At 30.3% G+C, this 23,770-nt stretch overlaps 1 protein-coding gene across 1 annotated transcript in view; it reads right to left on the bottom strand.

Annotated features, from left to right (window-relative positions):
* LOC139425621 (neurotrimin-like) overlaps positions 1-23,770 on the bottom strand; it is a 64,741-nt gene that overhangs the window by 19,000 nt on the left and 21,971 nt on the right. The window contains exons 2-3 of the mRNA XM_087169224.1: positions 14,217-14,341; positions 7,519-7,726 (exon numbers count right to left, since the gene is read on the bottom strand). Coding sequence (XP_087025350.1) covers positions 7,519-7,726; positions 14,217-14,341 — 333 coding nt within the window. The remainder of the gene's footprint in view (positions 1-7,518; positions 7,727-14,216; positions 14,342-23,770) is intronic.

Here is a 23,770-nt window from a genome sequence, read left to right as displayed (position 1 = left end):
ATAAACCGGAATTTGAGAACCATTAGCAGCAACGAGTTTCAAGATGGACGGAGTCTTATTGCGTTCATTCTGAGAAGGTGGCAAAACAGAAATATCAGCGCCAGTGTCTACTAATAATTTAAGACCTAATGTCCTATCAATAACTATAAGGCGACAATTTGCATGGCCGTTGGCGTTCGCCGCCAGTAACGCATGGCCGTCTAGTTTTCCTGCTTGAAACTGCATGGTTGGATACATTTGTTAGCTCTTTCACGAAAACGGTAATGGTACCAGCAAAGTCTATTTTTGCTCGTGGATCGATTACGGTGTTTATTCACATTTTTACCAGGGCTTCGACCTAGGAAACGCAACACTTTATCAAGTTTTTTATTTAATTCACACACTTGAGCTTGCAGCGATTCGATAGTATTTGAATTATCGCCATCGTTTGGCACTTTTTGTTTCGTTTCTGAACTAGCAGAGAATATTTCATTTGAAAAAGTAACATCAGCAATCTTATCCGCCATTATAGCTAATTTATTAAGAGGATCTGATGAAGTACTTAAAATAGCTTGCATTTGAGTGGGAAGTCTTTGAAGCCATAATGATTTTAGCAATGCGTCGCCAACACGATCACCAGCCAAATCTTGCATTTGTCGCAGCAATGCTGATGGTCGTCTATCACCTAATGCGATATCTTGCAAGAGTTTTTTCAGACGACGTTCTTCAGAAATACTGAATATTTCAATTAATCTTTGCCTTAAAGTATCATACATGTTTGTACTTGGAGGTGAAGTGATAATGTCACTGACCTGCGATAAAATGTCCGTCTCGATTGAAGCGACGATCGTATGATATTTTGTACTATCTTGAGTAATTCCTGCAGTGATAAACTGAGATTCCACCTGTGAAAACCATATTGCAGGATTTTCTTTCCAAAATTGGGGAACTTTAACAGCTACACGCGAAAGTTCTGGCATTGCTGGCTCCGTTTTAGTACTGTTTCCATTTTCGCCATCCATCACGTCCGTTGTCACCAGTTTAGCAGATATATAAGTCTATGTAATTGAAACTAATGCTTTAAGTAAATGAAATAAGAACAGTAAAACTTAACAACTTTAATATAACATTTAACAAGTAAAATAACATTCGTGAAAATATTAGAACACAACTATAGACAAAGATCGCTGACGTTATCTCCAGTAGAACACAAAAGCCAAACTCGATCTCTTTGTGACAGAAAACTAAACTGAATCTTTTTGTTTAGTTGCCAGATCACAAAAGTTCAAAGTTAATGCCGCCACAGAAACATCGGAGCAAAAGGGAAAAAGACTTGAAACTAATCGAGAAACAGAATGCTTTTGACCGTTCCTTAGAAACGTCTGAGCAACAGGAAAGAAGATTGTCAACAAATCAACTACGAACTACACAAGCCAGTTCGTCGGAAACATCAGAGCAACGGGAAGTAAGAATGAAAACCGACCGAGAACGCATTTCGCTATTCAGATGCTGCCAATACTCTGATTTGAATTTCAGTGCATTTCACTATGATCCGACAACAAACTATAGTCTTCCCCCAAGTGTCATCATCGGAGAAATATATCAATTATGTATGTTTTGTAATGCTCTCAAATTTAAAAATGAAACAGCTGAAATTTGCTGTTCTATAGGCATACTGAAACTACAAGATTTTACGTCGCCTGCCGAGACATTATCAACCTTCGTATCAGGTCAAACAAACCAATCGAAACATTTTTTGGCACATATACGCCGGTACAATTCGTGTTTCTAAATTACTTTATTCGGTGCTACACGTATCGTGAACGAGAATTACATCCCAACATTCAAAGTGCAAGGCCAAATTTATCATCGTGCAGGATCACTTCTTTCAATGCCTAACGCAGATCATAAATTTCTACAAATTTATTTCATGGATAACACAAATGATCAAGTCAATCAACGTTGTCAGGTAAACAATGGCACTAAACGAAAAATTGTTACCGTATTACAAAAATTTTTCGATCAACATAATCAGTTAATTAGGCTGTTCACAATTGCCCTTGACTAAATGTCATCCGATATTTACAAAGTTGTTATTAGAGCTGAAAAAACACCTGTAGGCCACCACAAAGAAAAATACAATGAGCCAACATTGGATGAAGTGGCTATTGTTATAGTTGGCGAAGAATTTACCTCCCGCGATACAGTTCTTCATCGCAGAAATCGTGACGTTCAAAGAGTTCTCAGAAACTTATCGATCATATGATGCATTGCAATATCCTATTTTATTTTGGTGAGGAGAGGAGGGATATTATTTTAACATAAAATTAAGAAGTCCGCAAACAGGCGAGAAAACCAATAAGAAAACAAGTGTAATAAGTTTTTATGCATATAGATTAATGATTGCCAAAACGCTGATAATCATACTTTAAAATGTCGACAATTAGTTCATTAATACATTATCGATATGTATGCGAAAATTGAAACTGAACGCCTACTGTATATTAAATTAAATCAAACCAAATTACGTTCATAAGAATGCATTCATTTACGGGATGCAATAATTAATGATGGTAACGTTAATCCTAATGATGTGAGGAAAATGATTATATTGCCGACTACATTTGCAGGGAGAAAAACTTAGACTCCCTGCAAATGTAGTATTCATACATGTCTGAGTATTCATACATGTGCCTTGGACTCCAAGGCACATGTATGAATACTCACAGGATGCAATGACATATGTTTTCGCATATGGGCTCCTAGATTTATTTATTACATTTACGTGCAATTCTGCTTGGGTTGAAATTAGAGATATTTTGTTACCAGGACAATCATCATCGGATCGTCATGATATTACAGCACGTGTGTTCAAACAAAAATGATAATCTTTACTTGATTTCATTGTGAAGCGTCATGTTTTTAGAGAGACACGGTGTTGGGTGTACTCTATTGAATGGCAAAACGAGGATTGCCTCAGGCACACATTCTAATTTGGCTTATTGAAAAAAAAACCACCTTGCCAAACTGACAGATATCAGCAGAAATTCTTGATGTCACCATAGATCCAGTCTTATTTCAGATCATTGTCCAAAATATGTTTCATGCCCCGTGTGCATCACCATACATGTCTGTTTGAAAATGCACTAACGATATCCTAGAGAATTAACTACTGAGACAATCACTGTTTTTTTTTTTCACCATTAAATAAAATTTGCATTTCAAATCATAATCGCAAATCTCATTTACACACTTAAATACAAAATTAAAATTCAAACTGAAAGCGTTGCAACGCACGCAGGGTACAGCTAGTTTTAAATAAATACGAATTATTTCTCATACATTTGGACGGATAAATACTTGCAAGATGCATCTTAGTAGTTGTTTAAAAAGCCATTACTATTTATTGAGAAAAATAGATCGATATATATATATATATATATATATATATATATATATATATATATATATATATATATATATATATATATATATATATATATATATATATATATATATATATATATGTATATATATATGTATATGTATATATATATGTATATATATATATATATATATATATATATATATATATATATATATATATATATATATACAGTGGTGGCCAAGAGTGTGGACACTTTTTGAAAGTTTCATGTTTTTCAACTTTGTGTGCTTGTAGAATATATTAATTTTCACTTAAATACAAACGTTTGGATATCAAATTGAAGGTAATGTAATGTAGAATTTAATAATAAATACAGTATTACAATATCTGTATTACAAAAAAAGTTATGCAATTAATAGTAAGATCGATCTTAGATTTGCATTTTTTTAAAGTGATACTTCCACAATCAATACTTAGTAGGATAACCCTTAATTTTTAAGACAGCTTCACAGCGTCTTTTCATCGAGTGAACTAGTGTTTGGAGTTCATCTTTCGTAATCACATGGAGCCAAGAATCAATTATAGCTTCACTTAGTTGTCTTTTGTTGGATGGACGTTTTTTTCGTACAAGAATTTTCAACGTCGCCACAAATTTTCAATTGGATTCAGATCAGGGCTGTTTCCTGGCCATGGTAATATATCTATGCCTTTATTTTGAAAGCATGCTTTGCATACTTTTGCTGTGTGGCATGGAGCTGAATCCTGCAGAAAAATAAATGGTTCGTTGTTGGGGAAGAGATCCCTGATGAAAGGTATCAATTTTGGTTTCAGGACAGCTTCGATGTATTTTTTGGCATTCAGGATGCCAAATCAGGCCGAAAAAAATGCACAAGTGCTACTACCGATAGAAAAATTAAATGGCTATGCCTTCAAGATAGAAAAATGTCACCAGATACCATTAGATGTGAAATGAATGCAGCTGCTATTGCAGTAAATTCAAGAACTATAAGAAGAAGCCTATCAGGATTTGGACTACAAGTTAGAATTCCAAGGAAAAAACCATATTTAAATCAAACGCAACGCGAAAATCAAGTTAAGTCGGCAGAAGAACACATTAAATGGTCAGAAAATCAATGGAAGCAAGTAATCTGGAGTGATGAGAGTAAAATATCGCTCTTTGGAAGTGATGATAGAAAATACGTGAGACGTAGAGTAGGTGAAGCGCTTCATCCTGATTGCGTTGAAGCAACTACTAAAAATCCAACAAATGTCATGATTTGGGCATGTATATCTGCAGATGGTGTGGGCCGAATTCAAGTGATTGATGGCATCCTGAATGCCAAAAAATGCATCGAAACTGCCCTCAAACCAAAATTGATACCTTCCATCCGGGATCTCTTCTCCAACAACGCACCATTTATTTTTCAGCAGGATTCAGCTCCATGCCACACAGCAAAAATATGCAAAGAATGCTTTCAAAATATAGGCATAGATATATTACCGTGGCCAGGAAACAGTCCTGATCTCAATCCAATTGAAAATTTGTGGCGACGCTTGAAAATTCTTGTACGAAAAAATCGTCCATCCAATAAAAGACAACTAAGTGAAGCTATAATTGATTCTTTGCACCATGTGATTACGAAAGATGAACTCCAAACCACTCGTTCACTCGATGAAAAGACGCTGAGAAGCTGTCCTGAAAATTAAGGGTTATCCTACTAAGTATTGATTGTGTAAGCATCACTTTAAAAAAATGCAAATCTAAGATAGATCTTACTATTAATTGCATAACTTTTTTTGTAATACAGATATTGTAATACTGTATTTATTATTAAATTTTACATTAAATTACCTTCAATTTGATATCCAAACGTTTGTATTTAAGTGAAAATTAATATATTCTACAAGCACACAAATTTGAAAAACATGAAACTATCAAAAAGTGTCCACACTTTTGGCCACCACTGTATATATATATATATATATATATATATATATATATATATATATATATATATATATATATATATATATATATATATATATATATATATATATACATAAACATACAATTTTTGGTAATTTTTGCCGTTCACCGAAAAATTTGGTTTCCATAATTGTAGTTTGTATTATACAGAGCAAGTAAAATACAATGGCTCTATTAGTTTAATTTTGACAATTGACTCACTCCTTATTCAACTGAAAAAAAATTCAAATATATGAAAACAAGTTTGAAGATAAAAAGTTATTTTTGCTTCAAATAATTCAATAAGCATTTTATACGATTAAAGATGTTCCCAAACCATCAAATTTGAAAGCAAGGAAAAAAGTTCAATTTTAACCTCTTTTAGTCATACATGGATAGAATAAAAAGATAAGCTTAATGTGAACTATTTTCCAACGTAGGATGAAAATCCAAGGAGGAGAAAAATAAGTGAATGTTTCCAACGTTGAAAAAAAAATGTGTAAGCTTCTAATTCATGATTGCTTTATAATGGTTTCTGTATTGAAATGCATTATGTTATCTTTTTTGCTGAGAAAGCACATTTTTTATTCAATCATAAATGCATGGCTTAATCTATAAGAGTAAAATATGCAAACATGTGCAGTTCGTAGGAATTATTCCTGGGGAATTTTTGAGGAGATATTTTTAAGGCTAAGAAATGTGCAAGTAAATCAAAAAATACACGGAAATTGTTTTTAGTTGAAAAACTTATACATTCTTACAATTTATTTCTCTTCTAATCAATTTTATAGAAAAATGATTTAATATCTTTGTACAGATAACACATTTAAAAATTAAAAGAAATTTCGAAAATGAAGTTAATATTTTCATTATTAGTAAAAGGATTGTGATGATAACTATTTTAGCAAAAGAAACAGCAATTTATACTAAATAATGGCTATTAATCTCAAAACTAGGCTTTTAGGCTCTAATTTGAAGATTTATAAGACTATTACTACTTGCTGAAGAAAAGAATAAACCAATATCAGATAATAGAAAGAAGGAAAAAATTAAGACGTAAAAGAAAAAAATAATAAAGCTTATGCTCATACATCTATCATTGTTTTTTTTATGTTAGCTTTCCAGAAAAATATCACACAATTTGACTTAAATAAAAAAAAAATTAAAAAAAAAATGAAATTGTTCAAAAAAAATTTTTATTAAGAAATTGGAAGATGTATCAAGGTAAAACATAAAGGAGCAGAAATTTTGATTTAATAATTGCAGTACCACAGAAACGTGTGAACAAACATTACATTGATATTTTGACAGTTCCACAATTTTAAGCTAAAATATTATTTTAATACCCTATCATAAACTGTAAAAAAAATCCTGAGCATAATTTTTAAAAAAGTTATTTAAATTTAATCTTGAGTCATTAACATACCTTTTAATAATCCTTTTTAAAAATAAGGAGGAACAAGCACTCTCTACAATAATGAATGTTTGAAATTTTTTCTTCAGATTTCTTCTTTTTGGTTTTATTTATTTTATTTTATTTTTTTAATAAGACTTCTGACATGATCGGGTATCTGTATTCCACAAGTCATAATTCATGGAAGGTTAAGTAAGCAGACTTAGCTATTAACCATGGATACATAAAACTAACTAGCTGAACAAACTAACTAAATTAACAATAAATTCCAAACATTTCTGTTATTACTCTACTTTTATCCCATGCATACTACTCATAATATAGATGATTTGCTACAGATAAATATTTCTGTAGGGAAAAATTATGTTTTCGTATTTTCTATTTGAACCAGTGTTATACAGTGTCATTCTATCCAAATGCCGATGTTATAACATACATCCAAAAAATAATTAATTTTACGAAACAAAATATTATTCTTACATTAAGTAATTTTTTTTAAATTTTCTAATGTGTTTATAATAATTTCTTAAGAGCTACTATGCAAGTTAAGCAAAAATGTTAGCAATTTTATTCATACTGTTCCATACAAAAAATCACCTCATGGGCAAATTGAAGTCCAACGATTATGAACTTGAGTGTAACACTTCTGTGACTCATAAAAATTAAACCATAACCAATTTTGATATTTAACATAAACTAGTAAACTGGTATGCAATTATTTTATTATTTTTATAGCCTCAGATTTCTTAAAAATTGAAGATAATATCTTACCAACTACCTCTAGGTATCCAACTTGTGTCATCATTGGAATAGTGTTAATTTGGCACATATACTCTCCTCTATCCCTTTCTTGTACGTTATAAATGTGTAGAAACCATGTTCTGAGACTGTTGTTGCTTACTTTGAATCGAGAGCTTCTTGTTATTACTCTGTTTTGTAACGTTAACAGAGTGTACCGATTTGTATGAATCCAAGCAACCTAAATAGAAAATTATTATTATCTATCACGTATTTATATTCAATATTACACATAATAAATAAAGTAAAACGAAATCACGACACAGAAGTCATATAGCTGGAATAAAGAAAAATACAAAAACAAACATTTTTACCATGATTTTTAATCGGTGAACAGTACATGTAAAGAACTCTCAGAAAAATATTCCAAACAAATTACGGTAAAAAGTACCAGCTCTCAATTCAAAAAATCCATTTCTACCGGATTATGTTACGAAACCAATAATCTGATATACCGTAACTTTTACAGCAATAATTGCTGCAAAAAATAAGGTACGGTAAAATATTTTACGGTGAAGATTAATTATATGAATGATGCAACTTAAGAGCTGATACTTTATTCTGTAATTTAATTGAAGTTTCTTACAGTGTAATCAGATAAAGACTGAACACCCATAATAAAGTTACAATAACATTTTTTTAAAGCAATTTCTTAAAACGTTAATACATTTATTGCAATGATGGCTATTATTATCAGTCTTTAACTATAGGGTCACTGTCTTATCTACAAAATCGCCTCACTTGCACTCCATTTCCTATTAATATCAGCCTTTTACTGTAGGTCACTGGCACATCTACAAAATCACCTCACTTGCACTCCATTGTCCTAAGGAAACCGAGGTCTACAAATATATTTCAATGTCCAGTATATATTTCAATGTAATATATTTCAATGATTTAAAATAAATTATGGTAATTTTAATTTCACTTTTTGCTTGCTTCACTATATCAAAAAAAAACTTATTAGCGAATGAAATATATATAGCTTTTAAGCACATTGCAAGCGGGTAACGTCAAAATATGTTTTGAAATTTCGCGATCCATACAAAATTTTAAAAAAGTTGTAGCAAAATTACTTCATTTCCGCTCCTTTTTACAAAGAAATTATTGATTCGTAATTACTAGGAACATAATTCATTCAATATATATAAAAGCAGTACTGCAATCATTCATCGCATTTTTTTTCGTAGTTATAGTTGTAGCGATAGTGACAAGTTTGTTGCTTTTATGAAATCTTGCCTACCACTTATTTAAAATTTTAATATATAACAGCTGTGATACATTTTGTTGGAAAAGTTGGCCGCATGCAATGTGTTGACTCCCAATTCACTGGATTGTACAACTATGATGGTTAAATCCTCCTACTACAGTCCCGAAAGTCCTTGATTCGAACCCTGCCGGCCATCAATGAACATATCTCTCTGTCATTTCTCCCTTCAACCACATTTGTAAATATGCATTTTACTTAGAAAAAATAATTTTTTTCCCTTGAAGTTGGATTGAATGATTTAACCCTTTGACGGAGATATAACACAGGTGTCTCTTTTATGTAATTTTTCTGACACTCTAATTTTAAAAAAAAATATATTTTATGCAGATTAAAAATGATTTCAGTGTAATAATTAAAATTTATTACAGTCTATTAAAGCAGTCTAATAATTAATAAAAAGTCCATTAGATTATTGAAATTATTTTTTTATTAATATATAAAAGCCAAAAATTTGTTTGATTTTTTTTTCATTCATATTCAAACATTTATCAATAACTGAATTTGTAAAATTAAGAAACTTCGATGATAAATAACGGTTTCTCTTAGATCTGAGCAACTGCAAATAAATGCAACTTGGAAAAACTATGAGTATTCTTTGGAAGGAAGCCGAGTTTTTCCTTTAATGCGGGACCTTTAATGGAGAAAATGACTCTGATGCTCCATGCTGTACCATTTCATAACCATTAATTATTAAAGTGCTATACATAATATTTTTCAATTATTTTTATAATTGAAAAATTTAGTAAAAAAATAATAAAAATACTAAATAAATACACTGTAATTAAAAAAATTATGAAAAAATTCTGCGTCAAAGAGTTAAAACATTTTAAAAGCATACAGAAGCTGTTTCTAGATGTAAACAAACACGAATAATGTAAATGTATGTGAAGAAATGCACGTGGAAGAATATTAATAAAAGTATTTACAAAACTTATTTTTGATAAACTTATTTTTTTTGTTTTTAATATTTATCACATGTTTATAAACAAACAAATGTAATAATTTTAAAATACAACTCATACCTAAATTTACATATCATAATTTTTTTTATTATTTAATGCATAAAAAATCATTTTGTATATTCTTAGAATCACCCAAGGGATAAAAATAATTTGCTTTATATGTAGAAATACTATAGACACGGTTACAAAATACAAATTTAAAATAAATATTGAAACTATTTGCAAGCTACGGCTGGGAAAACAAGTATGAACTATGCTTTAAAATTGAATTAAACCTCAGGTAGTACTATTGAATGACGTCAGAAAAAAATTTATCAGGAGACATCTAGAATTTTTTTCACCTGTTTCTGTGCCAGTTAACAGAATGGATAAATTTAATTTTTATTAATATTTTTGTGTTAATAAAAAATAGATTTACAGTTTTAGCCACCCATCCTTAGAGAATAAACTAAAATTTTAAGACTAAAAGCAATAAATTTAACAAAATATATCATTAATTTAAATCCATTCAGAGAAAGCGCCATTTCTTTTTATTTAAATAACATCTATTTTAACACAGGCCATTCATGAATAAGACAAGGAATGGAAAAACTGTATTTCGAATAAAAATCTAGTTTCAAATTGATCATCAAAATGTGACCACTAACTAATTTTAAGTTCATAAATATTATCCTATATGCATTTTAAGAATTCATATTCTCATAACCTTTATAGTAAATTCTGTTTCCTCTTAACTTTTTTTGCCATTAAAATAAAGGCATAAAAAGCATCAAGCAATAAAATATAAATTTGAAATAATATTGCTTACTGTTCCACTGCTCTGACGGGAGAATCGAGTTAAAATGCAAAGAAGGGCTTGAAATGAATCCCATTTTGTCTTTAGAAAACTCATAAAGTTCTCTTTATCAGACTTGTTATTGGATAAAAAGAACATTTGCTTCAGATCATAATAGCTATATTGAATAACCCAGGTATATTAGAATCTTACTGCCCAGAAAATCAATTGAGTAAAATAGATCGAAAAGGAAAATGGAGATCCTTTCAAAATATTCCTACTTATTTCTTGTTTCCAGTATAATGATCCATGGTTTCTGTTTGCAACACAAAATAAATGCACAGCATCTTAACACTGGTTGACCTTGTATCACTTTCCTATGTTTCTTATATAAAATACTGCAAGCAATTCTCAAAAGTTTACAAAGAGGCTCTAAATCATGACACATGAAACATTATTTTAATTTTTAAGGAAATTTTCTTTTGAAAACATACTATATTTGAAACTTTTAAAAAATACCTGAAAAAAAAAAATTTTAAGAAGTTACCTGAAAATTTATTTTAAAAAAACTAAACTCAGTGGCGCTAAGCCTATAGAGGCCAAGGCCTACTGTGGCCATCTCAGTTTTCTTGACCTTGGGCTCTGGGGTGCAGCGGCAGATATTCCGCTCAGGTCATCGCCGAACGCGTAACCCCCGGTGTTTAGTTTTCCAAGCATGCTTGGTACTCATTTATCGATCCACTGAAGGGATGAAAGGCCGAGTCAACCTTGCCCGACCCGACGAACGAACCCAGGACTTGTGGCACGGGAGAGCGAACAGCTACCACTCAGCCACCGAAAATTTATTATATTTGCAGCAAATATTGCAACCTGATTAAAGAGGGCAAAAAACTTTTTAAGTTGCACATTAATCCTTATTTTCATCGACAAAGTCATACTAAGTTTTCAAATGCTTAAAAAATATTTTAATATTGTTTTTTTTTTTTTTTTTTTTTTTTTTTAATCAAAGTAAGCTCAAACTAAAAGTGGTAAAAATATATTAAGATAACTACCAACAACTGCATAAATATTATTTTTTTATGATTAGCATTTTTTTTCCTTTCTTGATATGAACTTATGCACATGAACTTATAACAATAATGACATATTATATCGTAAGAAAATATTATAGTAAACGTCGAATAAATCATCTGAATTTTTTTTATGAAAATGGGGACGTCTTTTTATTTGATTTCCTCTACGAAAGTTTTTGCTTTTATTTGGTCTTAGAAGATATTGCTGTTTTTCCCCGCTCATTGCCATAATGTATAAATAGTAAGGATAATTATGCTCAAAGTCGTGTGATTATATGATGATGTCATTAGGAGGGAGTGAGCGTAAGATTTCTCATTTAGGCATGCTGCAATATACAGTGATTTTTTATTATCTCACTATATTTCATAGGCTTCTGAAAAACCTTACATTAGTAAAATTATAATAAAGTGGTATTAATATACTAATGTTATATATATATATATATATATATATATATATATATATATATATATATATATATATATATATATATATATATATATATATATATATATATATATATATATATATATATATATATATATATATATATATATATATATATATAATAATAATAATAATAATATAAGTATGAAGATAAAACAAAGGAAAATTACAGACATATACAAAAAAAAGGGGGGAGACGAAAAATAATAATAAAAAAAATAACAAATAACTAGGGGAAAAAAAGGATGAAATTTTATTAAAAAATCCGGAAAATAAAAGATATAATCTTTTTATCAGCCCACATCCGATTATATCCGCAAAAAAAAGTGTGGATATAATCTCTCTTTTTTGCGGATATAATTGTGTGGGCTGATAAAAAGATTATATCTTTTATTTTCCGGATTTTTTAAAAAAAATTTCATCCTTTTTACTTTCTTCCCAGTTATTTGCTATTTTTTTTCTATTATTATTTTTCGTTCCCCCCCCCTTTTTTTTTCTTCATAGGTCTGTAATTTTCCTTTGTTTTATCTTCATTTTGAACTTATCTAATGAATTCTGTTCACTTGCTGCTTATGCGCAATAAATGAAATTTATAGTTTTTATTAATTTTCTTCGTGTTTTTTTGTATTTATTTATTTTGTTGTATATATATATATATATATATATATATATATATATATATATATATATATATATATATATATATATATATATATATATATATATATATATATATATATATATATACAGTCCAGTCACATTAATGTGACCACCTGTCAAAATCCAGAATAACCACCTTTGGCAGAGCGAACCGCTACGAGACGTGCAGGAAGAGAGTCAATTAGGTTTCTGAAGGTGTTCACTGGGATGTTGAGCCATGCCGACTCCAGTGCCGTGGTCAGCTGCGCTAGATTACGCTGTTGAGGATCCATGGCGCGAACAACCCGATCGAGGTGGTTCCACAGATTCTCGATTGGGTTTAAATCCGGTGAGTTTGCTGGCCAGGGGAGTACGGTAAATTCATCCTGGTGTTCTTCGAACCACGCACATGCACTGCGAACTGTATGACACCTCGCATTGTCCTGGTGGTAGATGCCATCATTCTGAGGAAAAATCATTTACATGTAGGGGTGGACGTGGTCCGCAAGGACAGATACTTACTTGTACGGATCCATAGTTCCTTCCACAATGATGAGTGCACCCAGTTAATGCCAGGAAAACATTCTTCAAACCATAACGCTCCCTCTTCCAGCCTGCAGTCTTCCGGCAATTGTTGCAGGGTGTTTGCTTTCAGACGTTTCACGCCGTATACGCCAACGTCCATCAGTCCCATGGAGCTAAAATGTGATTAATCGGAAAAAGCCACCTGTTATCACTCTGTGGACGTCCAGTTGCGGTACTGACACGCAAATTCCAGCCTTCGTCACCGATGAACAGCAGTCAGCATGGGTGCATTAACCAGGCGTCTGCTGGGGAGGCCCATGCGCAGCAACGTTTGCTGAACAGTTGTTGAGGATAAACTCTTGGTAGCCCCTTGGTTCATTTGGGCTGTCAGTTGCTCAACAGTTGCACGTCTATTCGTCTGAACGCATCTCCGTAGCCTCTGCCATCTTTTGCCCGTGGTGTACCACATGTGCCATGCCGCTTGTTTTGTATAGTGCCATTTTGCCAAGCACGGTATACTTTTACCACGGCGGCACGCGAACAGTTCACAAAATCAGTCGTTTCCGAAATGCTTCCACCCTTGGTTCGAAAGCCAATAATCATGCCCTTTTGGACGTCGGATAAATCGCTACGTTTCTGCATTGCGCCAACGACTGAAATGCTTTTCGATGCCCTAGGACATCCAATATATACACTATACTGTAATGTGCTGCCACATGCACTCCGTAATTGGTTATTTAACGTTGACGTCGAAAGTAGGTGATGGTCACATTAATGTGACTGGACTGTGTATATTGGAGATGAAAAAATGATTGAAATAAATTACCCTCAATTAAATTACTTTTGACACTCCAGTCCTTACATTCATGAGAGTGTTTTTTTAATACATCACGCAAAATTACGAACTCCTTCAATAACTTGATCTAAAAATCATGTTATTTGCATCTAAATAATTTTAAAAATAAAAAAAAGTACGTACCCTATAATTTTGAAGATTTTCCACCACGCATGTCAAGCTCACATTTCGTCCTGCCGTGACTGTGATATTTGGGATTGACTCGGCAAACGCCGGTTCAGTCCCTGTGATATCTTGATTGGATAGAGCTAAAATAGAAATAAAAATTAGTCTTGAGTATTTAAACTTAGGCATATGTTAAAAGAATATAGGGAATATCTAATAGTCAGTTAACCCATTTTTGCACGCCGGTCCTTTGGTAGGAAATTTATATTTTTCAAAAAAAAAGGAAAAAATTGTCTCTTTTATCACGTGTCTTTTATCATAGGAATTTTTTTGACAGAAATAAGATAATTAACAAGATAATATCTCATATTGTACTATGGAGAATATAGACAGATAGGCATTTCGAGCTGGATCTGAAATAATGAAGCAGAGCTTTTCAAACGCTAAAATGGTAGATGCAAAAAATATCGCCTTAATAAGAACAAGAATTTGCACAGTGTGGAAAAAAAACGAATCACCTTGAATAACTTATAATGACACAATGATCAGACTCGATCTTAATTGTTCTCGAGGGTGACTGCATGTTAGTGCTCAAAATCACGAAATCAGACACGAAAAGATCCTCTCTCTGAATAAATAAAACTATGTTAAGAATCATATTTTAATATGTATTTTTAACAAGCAACCTGCTAAATATTTATACGATAGCCCTAAAAAACAGTTGATTTCAAAAGTGTTTTATATCTTAGATACAAGAGTAAGGAGTAAATTTAAATGTAAGAATGATAAAACTATGTCTCAATATGTTTTTAACACTCTTTTAAATGGGCCTTATTTTATTTTTTAAGACATTGAACAGTTATATATATATTTCTTCAATGACTTTGGCTAAAACTAAGAAAAACATGAATTTTTTAGACAAGTTTCAGTTTAGTGTTAGGAAAAAAATTGGTTAAATATCTTTAGTAACCTGTTTATCACTTTTATATCAATTAAAAAAACGAACATCTATTTGTATTAAAGTTTTTGTCAATGAATGTAATTATCAAGTTTCAAAATTTTATAAGAACAAAAGCTTTATTAATAATTTGTTTAGTACATTATAATACTGAAAAAGGAAGAGCTAGAAAATGTACAAAAATGTTTATAGTTTAACAAATTAATTTTTTAATTGTTTTCTACGAAAAATCGAGGTATTTTTTTAGAATTTATTTGTGAAGAAATCGGTAATCTGATTAATGTCATATCTTTGGAATCCTTTTCATTTGTTCAGCTAGTGAGAAAACTTAATCTGCCTTACTTTCTACTTAAAAGAGTATTTTTCAGAAAAAGGCATTTTTCTTTATTTTAAAAATAAAATTAAAGCTAAAAATTCTTTAGCAGTATATTTAAAAAAATGTATACTTTGTTGCAAAGTATTCAGAAATGCCAGAATGTTTCAAATTAAGACAACTTTTTCGAGACAAAAAACGATACTGACATAAGAAGTAAAGAAAGAGGTAATCTTGATTGATTTTTTGTCACTTTTTGCTTGATTTTGAAGCGAAACATGTCTACAGACTGAATTCGTATCATATTTTGTTTACTGTACAAGTTTTATACTTTACAGAGTGTTATAAGGGATGAGAGAAACTTGCAGAATTGGAAAGTTAGGAAGTATAAACTTTTTTTATATATTATATTTTGTCAAATGTTATTTTTTAAATGTTACTTTTTTTTAAATTGATAAATAAGTTTCTAACTTTCTTTCGAAATTGAAAAAAATAAAGAATGTGTTATGGTTATGAAATTTATGTAGCTGCAATACATTTTGAAAACTAAATTAAACTTAAATAAATAACTTAAAACAATGAATTTGTCTTCAAAATGATATTTTTACTATCTTATTAATTTAAAAAAGAACTGCTTTATCATATATTTTGCGTTCTTTTAACGCTAAATTTCTTATAATAAACTGTTCCAAAATATTATAAAGTTTACAAAATTTTTGATTAAATTTTTATAAGACTGAAATCTTTCATCCCATACCTATATTGTATATTCGGGAGAATTTTACAGAGAACCGCTAGATCATGAAATTAATTTTCACGCCATTTTTTCGATAAAAGCATGTATGAAAAACACTAATAAAAACTTAAATCAGGCTAAGCATTTATTTCAAATGGGAAATAATATTCGATCCCATGAATCTTCTGTTATCCATATGGCTAAAATGTGCAGATGCGTTTTTTAAAGAAATTAAGAAGTTCAAAAATGGAAAAATTGCCTTGGATCACAAGCCTAGTGACTTATTGATCTAAATGAAGTTGCCATTAACATGGCCTAAACATAAAGAAAAAATTTAAATAGAATTTAAACTTAATTAGCTACAGTAACTTGCCCTTAAAAATCAAATTTTTGACTGTAAATAACCCTCAGATCAAGGGCTTCGCAAGCTAAGAAATTCAGATAATAATTTCTATAATAATATAATACATTTTGACTTGTACTCCACCTGCCTTTATCTCATGTATTTCATATTTCTCAATGAAATACATCTTGTTGATTATATGGTTCATATGAAAAATAAAATTAGATCATTGATAGTGATAATTTTATCATTATTTTTATTAACATACGTAGATGTTGGGATGGATATAATGCTAGTGTTAATAAATGTCAATTTTACCTTGAATCCCACGTGTTTCAGAATATCGAATTTCATTAAAATGGTCCTTTGTGCCGCCAAGCGCATGTGAAAAGCACAAATAGAAAAATAAAATAAAAATATAAACTTTTTAGCTCCGCAAATAATATAATTTACTAATATTTAAGATATTTTGTACAATTTTTTTCAAAATTGATTAGCATAATATTTTTGAAAACAATATTTTTCAGCTTTCCCCATGTTTGTATATTCATATATCATAAATCTCCACCTGCAGGAGGCTGTTTAACTAAAGTAATGAAATAAAAGGTAATTAGATTATTAGATAAGGTGAAAGTGAGTTAGATTATTTGATTACAGTGTTTATTCACATATTTTTTATATTTAGCAATAGTGAGCATTGTTAATCTATTTTATTATTAATTTCAAAATTTATGAATGGAATTTTATTCTTTGAAGATACTTTCCAAACAACAAGCAGGAAAGCGCTTATATCATAATTGGTTAAGTTAGCATTATTTATATGCCTACATAAGAGAAAATTTTGCTCGTCTGAGGCTTTTATTAAAAAAAAACTTAAAAATGATTAAATATTTGAAATTTTTCTGACGATAGTGAATTTTTTCAAATCCACAATTATAATTCGAATTTTTAAGTTTCAATCCAATTAGGATAACAAGAAAAACCTCTTTTTAACGAAACTAACTCGCTATCGTATAGCACATTTGCATAGGAGCTAATCAACATTTAACATAAAACACATATAACATTTTGCCCTACTTAAATTGCGAACTGCATTAACGCTGCAATTTCGTGCACCGTACCTGTGCATGGTGCTTAAAATTTAAAAAATGGACTAGCCAGAATAACCTATTAATCTAATCATCGAATCTTCACGTTTTAAGACGTAGTAATTGTTCAAGGGGGTGAACTCAAATATGCTAATTAATTAGTGCAAACGATATTTTAAATAATGAAATCAGTGACAAAACCTATATGAAGTTAACCATTCGAAGGATTAAGATAAAGTTTAAGTACTAAGGCATGAAGATCCGATCATTAGATCAAAATTTATTTAAGGTGGTCCATTATTTTTTTTTTTTTGCCAACTGCTCAATTCACGTGAAATTGAACTGCAATCTCATTGCACACTTGTGAGCCTTAACTTGGCGTAAGTAGCGCGTTAAATTATTTAAAATATTTGGGAATTTTTTTTTAACTATGTTTCTCCGTTTAAAATATCTTAGTAAAAACTAAGATATTTCAAAAATGTCTTAGTTTATGCTTAGATATCTTTATTTTACTAAGTTTGAATATCATAGTTATATATACACTAAGAAAAAAAATGGCAAACACAACCAAAGTATATTAACGTTTACAGTGCTTCTGGTTCTACGGGAGCACCAAAAAGCTCGTTAATTTTTACCGAAGAGCTTTAGTTAGGATCTTGCTGAAAATAACGATGAACTATTGCTTTGTACTATCTGATAAAATTTGGTAACTTATCGTATCTTAGAACATAGCATAAAATCATTCATTCGGGTAATTTCACCTTTTGAAGTGTAGTATTTTTTACTAAATGTATGGTAATAAAGACGAAAAGACTGCGAGATGAATAGTTTAAATACTGTTTATTTCTTATTTATAATGAAAAAAAATTACTGTACTACCAGAAATACTGTACTACGTACTGTCGTCACCAATCGGATACTGTACAAGAATTTATTTCTTCATGTAAAAATAACTTGATTTATAATAATAAAAAAAGTTTATGTGACATTGTTTCGATTTGCCATTTTTGCCGTAGTACCATCAGATAAATGATCTATGAAAAAAAAAATTTCTAACACACGACGACATACTACTAATTTATTTATTTTAAATACCTTTATTTAGATTATATGTTGCAAGACCGAATTCAAACAGCATTTTTTATCATTTTACTTTCTAAACATAACAAAATTTACTGCGAAACAACGACATACTAACAAAAGTTTTAAAAAAATAAGCAGTATAACTTTTTTTTTCCGTAAAAGGGGATTGAAAAAGAATTTATGAGATAAAATATATGACGTAAAGGAAGAAAAAAAAGGAAAGAGATTTAAAAATACCTAGAATCCTCTGCAGCTTAGTCCAATGACTTTTGACAGCTGATAGTCGTAAATCGTTACAAAAGATTCACTCCTGCTCAGTCGATGGAGGAAGAAAGTATTTCCTAAAAGGCTAAACAACTTGGGTGTATAAAAGTTTACAGCGATCCAATGCTTCAGTGCTGTAGCCATATGTTTCCTGACGGATGTTTTCCCGTTTCTGGACGAAATATTGATTTTTCGATCAAGAAATTTATTTTTTATTTGAACTGTACATTCCTGCACCACAACATTTTTAAGCCTAATGACCAAGAAAACGAACACCGAAGATTGAGCTGTCTGTAATAGAATTATGGGGCAATTTGTAAAAGCAGGAAAAATTTACTGCCTTAAGTTTTCTCGTAATAAGTAGAGGGGGCTACAAGCTCTGAGTGAGAAAAATCTCGCGATCAGTGAAGCAATTTATTGAGTAGGAAAAAAAAATATGCAAACATCTACCTTCCTTACAAATTAACTGATTTTCCATATTTTCATAAGCTTAGGCAATGTATTTATTTTCATAAGCTTATGCAATGTATTAGATTTAATCTTTCTGTAGCCCAGACCCCAATGTTAAATTAACACTGAATTTTTATTTCAGATTATTTTAATTGAAGTGACTAATTTATTTTATCACTGGCAGAATTAAAATACGATCAAGTGTTTAAAAAGAAAACTGAGCTTCTTGATTTTGCTTTATTAACTACTTTGAACTTTTATTTTATTTTTATATATTAGAAAAATTCGATTTGGGAATATTTGATCGGAGAGCGATCATGCTTTAGTTCAGATCAAAATTGCGATCTGCGGATGGATGGATTATTCGTGAATGTGTGTTTTCCCTATAAAACGGGCTTTGACGTATTTGTGTGGTAAAAGTCGAATTATTTCTCATAGAGGACTGGAAGACAAGAAGTAGCACACCCCTCTGTCTGAAAGTAGGAGTGTCAGTGTTGGCAAGTTTCGTAAGACAGCAACAATGTCTCTGCGAATTCGATAATGTATAAACCAGATAAATGTGTGAGAGAGCAATTTATTTTTAAGTTAACACCTAACCGAATGTTCAATTTAAAATTAAAACTTCGATAATGTAATTTTTTTTGTTGATTTTTTTCCAGATGGCGCGAATTCGTTCTTGACTTGGCTGCTGCCATACATAAAATATAATAAAGGTTCACCATTGCGAAGCTTATTTTTTCATTTGTATGATAAGACTAATTGTGTTTAAATTTCTTAATATATTTCAATTATATTTAATATTTTCATATATAATTTCCACCATTTTGTATTTAATGTAATATATAATTATTAATTTGTTTGATTTAAAGGCCACATTTATTTTAAGAATTAACATGTGTTTGCTTCATAAAATATTTGATCTTACTTTTATTTGTATCATGAAAATAACTTTACTGACTTTTATGCATAGTGTGCCTTATTGGTATTATAAACATTCGCTTTTCTCAGAAATAGTCATTTTTTTTCATTTAATATTAGGTTAAAATTAATTTTTTGCCTAATATTAGAAATTAAAAGAAGTAACAATAAACTCTCTTTGGCAGCAAGACTGTTCTCATTTCTCCATGTGTTTTTGACGACCAACTATCATTCGGAGTTACAAATTGAACAGGTCTCAGGTTATAAGATCTGCCAATTTAGGAGCATTTACTTGAAAAATAACTAACTGTTATGATGCCTAAATTCGCAGGTATACTACTCTATGCTAAGAGGTATGAAAGTTCTCTGTAACACGCATAATAAAGACAAAAAAGGGATGAATTAAAAAAAAGTATCTCATTTGTCCCTCACAATATGGGGTAAATTAAACAAGCAGTGGTTTAACCCCTTAATGATCTTATTTTTTTCAACAAAAAAAAAGAAAAGAAAAAACAGTTATAGAAGTCCCTATTTTTAATTCAAGAAAATTATTTAAAAAATGTTGTATATTCAATATATGTATTCATTTTCAATTTTTGCAATTTTCTCTTTTTTAATCCTGAAATTTAAAACCCCATGCGTACTCCATATCCATGTAACTCTGTCTCCATAATGTATACAATATTAAACAGTATTTTTAACCATATGTAGTCACAAAAAACTGTAGCTGAGCTAAGAGTACGAAATACATATCACATATATTTGGATAGTGCTGATATCTAATTTAAAACAAACTATCTGCAATTACATTAAAATAGTCAGATTCATTTATCGAGTGCGAAAAATGAGAAATATTCCTGATACAAGAGATAGATGGATTTAAAACATTTTGTTCCATTACTTTTGAACGCTCTACCCTGGAAATAGCATGGGCACGAGAAATAAGTGATGAAATCTCACCCCGTGAATTTGAGTAAAATGCGTAAATGGTAAGTAAATGTTAAGTAAGTATAGTAAGTAAATGTTAAGTAAACATAGTAAGTGAATGGTAAATGTTAAGTAATGGGTAAAATGTTAAGTAAAAACAAAAATCAAACACTTGATATTTTTTATAACAGTAATTACGCAAGTTTAAAAGACGATTATCACTGTTTCAATAATTAATAGTTCAAAAAATAAAATATTGTTCGAAAAAAATAGTTATTTTTTAATGCGCGTTATGCAGTTAATTACTGGATGGAAAAACATAATTCAATCTATAATTTGAATATTATTAGCAACTATAATTAAACTTATAAATTTAGTAAAGAAAATTTGCTATGTTAACTAAAAAATTAAGTCTGAATAAATAAACATTGTGCATTCATCTTTTAAAATATGTTTAAAATTTCTGACAGATTCTTTGAAATAAGTTACGGCCTAAAGCAATCACTGACGTTTCTTTTTTTAATATTTCCCTAAAATTGAAATTACTTCCTTCCTTTAAAGGTCCCGTAATAAAGTAACCTATTGGGTCCTGTGCACACTTGATTCGGCTTTAGGTATAAAAAAAAGCTAGAAAAAGTTCGGGGATCTTATTAATCCACAAAACACTGAATTAAAAGAATCATAATAAATAAATACAAAAGTAGAGAAGACTAACGAAGTTTATCGCTATGAAGAACCACTAGATATAACATTCAAATTGTTAGTTAAAATTACAATTACTAGTACAATTACTAGTTAGAATTACTAGTTCTGTGATTGAAGCTATGAGAAGTTTAAATTTGTATTGAAATTATCTCAGACATACGAACCAATCTTAAGATATTTAAAAACTTGCATTTACCTATTAAGCACACACAGCTTTAAATATGTCACCCGAAATATTTCCAAACTGGGAAATGATAATAATGGAAAATTAGTAACTATGAAACGCAAGGCGATATTTTTAAAATCAGAGTTAAAATTTTACTCAGCAAAAGTGGTACAAGTAACCCTGGTAACCTAAGTAAAAAGAAAAAAATACGTAATTATTTTGTTAACATACATTAGAAATCACTTATTACTGCGCATTAAACATTTTTGGTCAAAATTGTTATTATTATTTTAAATATTTTTGTTATTATTTATTTTTAAAGTATGTTACGTCAAACAAATTTGTTCCAAAGGTATTTTTTCGATACAAACATTCGAAAATGTATAAATCTTACACAAAACCACACCGCTTAATGACACGATATTTTCTCCATAGTGCCTTAGAATTATGAAAACAAATTTTTCTAACTGCAAAATGTACTACTAAAACGATTTCGAATTGTTGATTTCTCTTAAGAAATTTGGCATCATTACCATCACAATCTCACTATATCGTTTGTGATTCTTGGTTATCATCCCATACAAATTAGTAATGTGATAATTTAATGCGTCAAATTTAGCTCATATATTCTGGAATGCACGCAATGGGCAAACTAACACGCGTGCTTGCTTATATAGATCATTCACGAACAGGACAAACTGACCTTATCTCCAGGCAATTACAACGCCATCTAAAGTGGATGCTTGTGAATTAGTTGAACAATTAAAGGACGGGTCAGGCAGTAAGCAACCCCTCCATAAGCTGCTTTAGTCACGTAGGGAATGTCTATCACTGTGGAGATAGATGATGAAGGACATATAAAAAATTACTTTAAGATTTATCACACACTTATTACACAGTCATTTTCAAACATTACCTTGTATAGATAGATATTTTGCAGATGAAACACATTTTTAATTTCGTTAAATGCGGTGGAAGCTCAGTTATTTTGTTTTTAATCTAATGAAAAATAATACTCTTATTGATGTCACAAACAGTACTCTGCAAAAAATTACGAATCAAATTACGGGCAAAATTACCAGCTCTATACCGTAATTTTATCAGTAATATTTATTTTATTATAATAATTCAGTGATATTATTTTAGTTTTTACTGTAAAAATTACAATATGTAATTTTGTTTTGTTCCGAAACATGTGTTGCGGTAAAAATGGATTCTACGGTAAAAAGTACCGGAAGCCTTAACACCGGTACTTTTAAAGTTTTTTTTTTAAAGTGTACTTTTTTTTTACTGTATGTTCTATAAGGGTTCTTTAAGGGAGAGGGCTGATGTTTTGGAAAAGAGAGGCATCAGAATTCTCCAGGCTCTTAGTAGCCCAGTCCTCTTTTCAACTTTAAAAAGGATTGTCAGATCAAAAATCAATGGTGATTGCCATCACCAATTATCAGAAAGAGTGAAAACCAAAGTGTGGAGAGATCTTCGACAGAACACCATTCCAGACTGGCCACGCCGCGAAGCGGTGGCTCTGTTTCAACTATATACCGGACATGACTGCCTATCCGCGCTCCTGTTTCGTTTAGGGCTGTCACCCGATCCCTATTGCACTCTGTTCAAGAGCCAA

This window comes from Parasteatoda tepidariorum, chromosome 8 (assembly GCF_982258835.1).
Source record: "Parasteatoda tepidariorum strain Cologne lab strain chromosome 8, Ptep-v5.0, whole genome shotgun sequence".
Taxonomy (NCBI): Eukaryota; Metazoa; Arthropoda; class Arachnida; order Araneae; family Theridiidae; genus Parasteatoda; species Parasteatoda tepidariorum.
This window is presented reverse-complemented; position numbering and strand designations above follow the sequence as displayed.